Source organism: Micropterus dolomieu, linkage group LG13 (assembly GCF_021292245.1).
Source record: "Micropterus dolomieu isolate WLL.071019.BEF.003 ecotype Adirondacks linkage group LG13, ASM2129224v1, whole genome shotgun sequence".
In the NCBI taxonomy this organism is placed as follows: domain Eukaryota; kingdom Metazoa; phylum Chordata; class Actinopteri; order Centrarchiformes; family Centrarchidae; genus Micropterus; species Micropterus dolomieu.
Genome location: NC_060162.1, coordinates 2,922,715 through 2,930,481, shown reverse-complemented (window position 1 = coordinate 2,930,481; position 7,767 = coordinate 2,922,715). Strand labels below are relative to the sequence as shown.

The following is a 7,767-nucleotide window of genomic DNA, read 5'->3' as shown; positions in this document are numbered from 1 at the left end:
CTGAACCGTTGATACAAGGCAGGATGGATCCATGATTTCATGTTGTTTACTCCAAATTCTGACCCGACCATCTGAATGTTGCTGCTGAAATTGAGGCTCATCAGAGCAGGCAACGTTTTTCCAGTCTTCTGTTGTCCAGTTCTGCTGAGCCTATGTGAACTGTAGCCTCAGTCTCCTGTTCTTAGCTGACAGAAGCGGCACCCGGTGTGCTCTTCTGCTGCTGGAGCCCATCTGCTTCAGGGTTTGACATGTTGCGCGTTCAGAGATGGTAATCTGCATACTTTGGTTGTAACGAGTGGTTATTTGAGTTACTGTTGCATTTTTGTCCACACAACAGCGGCTCACTGGATATTTTCTCTTTCTTTTTCAGACCATTCTCTGTAAACCCTGGAGATGGTTGTGCATGAAAATCCCAGTAGATCCGCAGTTTCTGAAATACTCCGACCATCTGGCACCAACAACTATGCCACGTTCACAGTCACTTAAATCCCCTTTCTTCCCCATTCTGATGCTCGGTTTGAACTCCTGACCACGTCTACATGCCTAAATGCATTGAGTTGCTGCCATGTGATTGGCTGATTAGCTATTTGAGTTAACAAGCTATTGAACAGGTGTACCTAACAAAGTGGCTGATGGTGTTTATTACTTTGATTACATATTTATTACATACTTAGCCTACTTGACATAGACTTGCGGGATGGTGGAGGAAACCACTTTCTAAGTTCATGTTTCCCAAACTTAGGGTGCGGACCCAAAATGGGTTGCAGACCTATTTTTAATGGGTCGCCAATTGGCAGAGGTAACATGCATCACAATGATTCAACATGTAAATATGTGTATAAGCGCTCATTTCTGCTACACTGCTCTGTTCAGATCAGATGCTGTGTGGAGGTTTTCGCTCTCCCTTCTCTCTAACCTGATGTGCTGTCCATATTCATACAGAATTTTTATATCCTTAGTCTGCGATCTGTTACGGTCGATCCTATGATGTCGAAACTAAAGTACAAGCACCAGTTTATTTATGTTGCCTCAGTGGATAAGATTCGGGGAAGTGCTCAGTAATGAGAGTTTTAAAATTAATAAATCGGACAAATATAGGAGAAAGTCCAAAGCATTATTTTTTCTTTGCAAAGATGTGTTGATTCAATTTCAAACCACATAAATTGTGTGAAACTGTCTTTTTCGACACTAGCATACCTGAAAACAAATCGGCCAAAGATCAGCTGGTGGAAAACATTAACCAGCCACATGCCTCTCATTAGCTTCAGCTTCAGTGAGACACATTAGTGAAGCCCCAAGCGCCCATCCATTCAAATATTTTTTTACTCCCATGATAACAGGGTAATTATCTCGTGATCTCAAGATGACAAACCATAGCTGAATACAGGAGTCGGCAGGTGTGTTTCTTTAGGATAATTTCACTGTCACTGGTTAGCTCAGTTGGTAGAGCACAGGACTGGTATTCAGAGGATTGGCTGTTTTTGTATCCTCCTCTTCAACAAAGTTGTTATGAAGAGATTCAGGGGAATCTAATCACACTTTTCCCGACGGCTATTTCAAAGGTTCCGAAATAGCCGTCAGGAAAATGTGTAACGTTAAATGGATTCCCCGGAACGAGAAGCGCAGGAATTTCCTCTGCCTGGGTGAATGATGGGTGAATGAAAAGTCCATAGGTTGATGGATGTGGACCAATCGCCGGGATGCACACAGTCCAGCACGTGCTTTATTGTGAGCATGTGAAACAGTCTCTTCAACAGAACTTTGTTTTTATGAGACGTAACCCTGTGACGCCTGTGCTCTGCTAACTGACCTAACCAGTGACACTAAAAAACACTTTGAAAGTAAGTTATCGGAGTAAGAAAAATGGATGGCCGCTAAGGAGAATACACCATTGTTGTTTTTGAAATCCACCTGCACATAATACTTATTCATTCCAGCATTGTTTGCACTCATCACACTGTGTACATGTATGCTTGTATGTGTATGTGCACCTACAGTATATATCACATCCACCTCCGACATGTCTGTTTTGTTTATAGTGTGTATATATATGTGTTCTCTATAGTGTAGCCTGTGTTTGGGTTTATTACTCTATTATTGTGTTATTGTAAGTAAGCGCATCATGAGCAATGTACAATCCAGAGTCAAATTCCTCGTATATATGTACACATACCTGCCAATAAAGCTGATTCTGATTCTGAAATAAATACATTTCATATGCATTTTAAATTCAGGGTTTGTGTCCTTTATGTGAAAGTATATAAATGTGGATGTTACAGTAATTCACGATGTATTTTTGTAAATTTGGGTCCCAGGGAGACGGAGCGGATTTGTCTTTTGGGTCTTGAGTTGAAAAAGTTGGGTTTGCTCTAAGTGGTGTGTCACGCTGTTTGATCTCCAGGCCGGCAGGGGGCGCTGGCACACTTGGACTCCGGGCGGCAGCCATTGAAAAACAAAATCAAAAGAAGTCGAGGAGTTGCGGAAAGAAACAGGAAGAAGGAGAAGAAGAAGAAGAAGACAATATCGGCACCACAATGACTTCGACCCGGAGACTAGCCAAGGTAAAGAAAAAATAAAGCGAATTATTGAATTTAAACCACTTTGCGGGGCTTTAAACAACTTGCATCGGCCTCGTGCGCGCCGCTACGGAGCCGTCGACCAACAGAAAATGTCGGTAACGCGAGTGTTTGGCGTTTATCTGCCCGACAAAATGAAAGGATAATGACGCCCGACAGGCGGTGACTGAGAGGTAACTAGTAGTTAGTGAGTTTGAGACGCGTGATTCAGCACTTTACAGGAAGCTGTCCGGTATATCCAGCTGGAAGGAGCCAAACAAACCGGGGCATATGTTGATGAAAGTGGAAACTGTGGCGGCTTGTGTTGTTTTTTTACGCGCTGTCACCGTCTGAAGGCGAAAACATGGAGACTTTGGGGCTGGGACGTGACGTCAGGCCTCAGCTGGGCGATCAATCAATAAGCTAATAATCATATTTGGAAACTAGAGCAGTCAGTAATGCCAGGGTGGATGTTTAAATTTGCTTTCTAAATGTTGTTCTTTTAAAAAAAAAAAAGAAAAGAAAAGAAGGTGTTTGGCTCGAGTGGAGTCTTCATGCTTGCAGTTTCACTGTGACACCTGGGTTTTAGTTTTGATTTGCTGTAATGTGTTGCACAGCTTCTTTCTCAGGAATTCACCATCTCGGGGTTATGTCAGCACTTCCTTAATTCCCCTAAGTCCCCATATTTTATAATCCAGGTAAACCGGAGTGTGCGTGGACAGGAAGTGGAACAGTTTGACTCCCTGCTGTCAGATGAATCTAGTAGTGCTCTTCTGTAATGTAGGAAACCACAGCAAAACGACTAGGGGCTTTTTTTATTAATGATTAAACCAGCCAGTTATATTCTCTCAATTGATTGGTTTATAAAACATCTGAGAACAGTGAAAAATGGCCAGTTCAGCATCCCACAGTGCAAGGCGGCATCATCAGACCTACTGTTTTGTGTGATTAACGGTCCAAAACTCCCGTATTTTATATTTGGGGTTATAAGGATGTGAGGCCCAAAATTGATTGGGTGCTTGTGCTATGAGTGTAAAATTGTGGAGAGCATCAAAACTAACTAAATGACTTTTCCCCAGGTCTAATAGTTGTAGTTCCTCCCCAGTAGGTTTAGCTTTTTGGGTGTTGTTCATTTAAAATCTGCTCTAGCTTTTACAACTTTTTGTCCATAGTTATATAGTAGTAATAATGCTCCAATGATGTGAAATTGCTTTTTTTAAGATTCCGCGTCAACTCTATCGTTTGGGAAACACTACAGATTATTTATTTATTGGGAAAAAAAAGATGTTTCGACTCAAATATACAGCACGGGAAGCACAACCTAGTGTCCCCGATCATCACGCTGCAGTGATCATCCAGAGTTGAACTTGGTTCAGTTGCGGTCATTATCAGAGCCGCAACGATAAGTCGACTAAAAGACAGTCAATCTGCAACTTTAGCTGATCATCGATAAGTCAATTTGAAGCAAAAATACCACAGTTCCAGGTTCTTAAATGTGAGAATTTGTTGATTCTTCCACTGCTGCAGAATACCCAAAGATGGTAAAGACAAAGTTTGGGTCAGCAAAACTGAGAAATAATGTAAATTTCAATCATAAACAATTTTCAGGTATCAAGTAATGAGTTAACAACATCAAATTATTCTGCAGCAGTGGAAAGAAATAAAGCCTTGAAACACATTTCTACAGTAAGAAAGCACCTTGGAACGGCCTGTTAATACACCCTCAGAAGTTTTATTTGTACTGCATTGTATACTATATATATATATATTATACATAATATTAGACAGAGCGGCTGGTCATCACATTGACAGTTGTACAGCTACTAGAGCTGAAATGATTAACTGCTTAATCCACTAGTTGACAGACCAAAAAAATTAATTGCCGAAAAAAAAATCTCATATACGTTTAAGTTCAATCGTCAGCTGTGAATATGTTTTTGTTTTCTAGCAAACTGAAAGTCTGAAAAATGAAAACTGAAAATTTGGGTTTTAGACATCTGGTCGGACAAACCCAGACTTTTTAAAGATGTCACCCTGGGTTATCTGTGGATGAATCAATTATGAAAATGGTCATTAGTCGCCACTATAAGAGGATGCTAGATAGGGCTGGGCGATATGGCCAAAAATGTTATCACGATAAAAACACTTCATATCATTCGATATCGATAATTATCACGATGAATGTAAAGTTGTTAGTTCTTTCAAGTTTAAAGGCTGATTTTTGCTCCTGACTGAAAATTTAAGAAACCGGATGGTTAATTATGTGGTTAAACTTTTCTTTGTGGTCAGAATTGGAGAAACACTTAACAAATCTGAGGGAGAACATTCAAAACTAGTATTATAACTAAACTAGTATATAAGTAAAGTTTCAGTCCCTTTTCCGCAACAAAATAAATATTTTAACAGAAAAATTAAATGCTAATTTGTTCATGATTCATATGAATTAAACCAAATATTTATTGACTATATATTGAACATTAATTATATTGATATTGAGGAAACTTATATTGCGATAATTATTATTATTGTTTTATTGCCTAGCCCTAATGCTAGAGCTGGTAAAGACAATTAAAACGTGTACTATTGCAGTATTCGTGTGAAGATAACGGACCAATGAAATGAGCAGAGGAGAGTAAATCTGACTCACTGTGGAGAAAGTGATGCAACTGTTTACTGCCTGACTGACCATCAAGGCCAAACCACGCAGCTCCTGTAAAACGCTTCCACTCTGCAGATCCTAGATCTGCTGGTTTTAGCATCGCCATTAGGAAATACATTCAGAGGCCAGTTTATTAGGTACACCTGGACAATCTGTTGTAATGCAATAATAAAGCGCTGCCATAAATTCTGTCTTTACAAAGTTATATTGTTCAGTTTTTGTTGATTTTTGGGGTCGACGGTCACGCCGATTGTTTAGATATGTTATATCACGAGCTAGAGCTTTTTATTTGACAGAAGCAGAACCAGCAAGAAGTTCTGGCAATGGCATTCGTGAGGAGAAAGGGAAGCCATGAGTGTGTGGGCCTTTCCGAAACTACACCCTCACCACTTTCACTTTGTGATGGAGCGTACTCTGGTTGGAGACACCCTCACAGCTGAATCGAGTTCCCTTAGTTAACGCCTAGGGTATAAATTGGTCTGGGCAATAAAACATTAAAGGATAATTATTGCAGGATTATTTTCAGCAATAAAAATATAACAAATGTTCAATGAATGTTTAATATAAATCATGAATGCATTAGCACTTAATTTTCTATTAAGATTTATATTGTTGAGGAAAAGGGACAGACTTTTTTTGCAAAACATTTTATAAAAATAGTTTTGAATGTTCTTCCTCAGATTTGTAAAGTGATCCTCTGTTTGTGTGTGTTTGTTCTGATACTGTTGGCCTTATTGCCCAGCTCTAGGTATAAATACAGCAGCCAACTCTGGGATGAACATCCCTCTTCCTACCGGAGACAGGACTATCAGAGGGAGGAGTTAGATAAAAAATTAATGTTTCTTGCCGTGTTGAAGGGATTGGATATTGAGTTGGAGAAGAGCGAGGCAGAGTGGAAGATTAGATACTGTGGAACGGGGTCGGTGCTGCTGTGCAGAGCAGGGGGGGGAACCTTAGCTGAGAGTCTAGAGTGTGAGAGGCTGAGCCGAGCGGGTCTGGAGCAGAATACGGGAACATTTTAGCCGGGCGGGGTTCCAGGGGGAGCGGACGGGATGAGCGCTATTTCCTGTAGCGGGACTAAAACAACTCGTCATTATGCAAACTCGCTTTTAACTCTTATTATAGCGACTAAATGTTCTTCTTCTACAACAGGCCTAATCTAATTGTTGAAACGAGTTCATTATGATGTTTTTGTTTAGTTTGTTTGTTGGCAGTTTAATGATTCAATTTAAAATGTAGGCTATTTTACTTTTTCGATCTGTAATTAAATAAAGCAACTGTAAAATGAGTAAACCCCACAGCTCACTTTAAAGTGCTCCCACACAGCTGACGTCTTCATTTTGTTTTCCTTTTGATGTGAACTAGAGCATTACAATCACCACTGTGAGAGGAAGTCAGAGGTGCGAAAAAAACAGAATAATCGAATCCCAAAATTAAATGCCTACCCAACGGACGAATATTAAAATATTCTGCCCTAACGAGTACAATCTAAAGTGGTGTGGATTGCACCATCAGGGGTACCTAATTAATCTTGTGATTTAATCCCATTTTTAAAAGATGAATTATGTTTTGTTTCAGGAGCTGGAAGACATCCGTAAAACTGGAATTAAGCATTTCCGCAACATTCAAGTGGATGAATCAAATATTTTGAACTGGCAAGGCGTCATTGTTCCTGTGAGTATTGAACCGATACTGAAATAAATTGTGTGTTGTGTAGTTGTCCTGCTGGCTGTTAAAAGTTTTTATTCACTTTTTTTGTTGTCTCCCCCAATCTACAAACCCTCCAAGGATTGTCCACCATATGACAAGGGAGCATTTCGTATCGAGATCATCTTCCCCGCGGAGTACCCCTTCAAGCCACCAAAGATTACGTTCAAGACAAAAATCTACCATCCCAACATCGACGAGAAGGGCCAAGTCTGCCTGTCCATCATCAGCGTCGAGAACTGGAAGCCCGCCACAAAAACTGACCAAGGTGAGGCGAGGGAGGCGTGTGTGTGTGTGTGTGTGTGTGTGTGAGATTGTATTCTGTAATTGTAAAAGAGAGAGCACAGCCTACACAATATCCACACAGAGGTACAGACAGTAAAGGTGATGTTGCTATAGACTAAATAAAAAATAGTATAGATATTTATAGTACTGTTAATGGTAACAGTCGTAATGTTAATGATTATAATAACAATAATAACAATAGGACTAGTAACAGTAGTCGTTGCAGCAGAGGGTGTCGAGCAGGAACACGGGGGCAGCAGGTGACCCGCAACCACAGATCCAGACTCCACAGCTCCAGAGCCAGAAACACCTGCAGGAAGTGATAGGAGAGAGGAGAGGGACGAGAAAGCACAAGACTACCGGAAAGGGGAGAAGTTGTGTTAGTAACATGCAATAATGGGATGAGGTTGCATACAGAGGGAGAGAAAGTAGAGGAGAGAGGAGCTCAGTGCATCATGGGAAATCCCCCGGCAGTCTAGGCCTATAGCAGCATAACTAAGGGATGGTTCAGGACTCACCTGAGCCAGCCCTAACTATAAGCTTTATCAAAGAGGAAAGTCT

At 40.6% G+C, this 7,767-nt stretch overlaps 1 protein-coding gene across 1 annotated transcript in view; it reads left to right on the top strand.

Moving 5' to 3' along the window:
* The first annotated feature begins 2,410 nt into the window (after positions 1–2,410).
* LOC123982387 (ubiquitin-conjugating enzyme E2 L3-like) overlaps positions 2,411–7,767 on the top strand; it is a 9,438-nt gene continuing 4,081 nt past the window's right edge. The window contains exons 1-3 of the mRNA XM_046067882.1: positions 2,411–2,561; positions 6,793–6,888; positions 7,003–7,189. Of these exons, the coding sequence (XP_045923838.1) occupies positions 2,535–2,561; positions 6,793–6,888; positions 7,003–7,189 (310 nt within the window). The 5' untranslated portion in view covers positions 2,411–2,534. The remainder of the gene's footprint in view (positions 2,562–6,792; positions 6,889–7,002; positions 7,190–7,767) is intronic.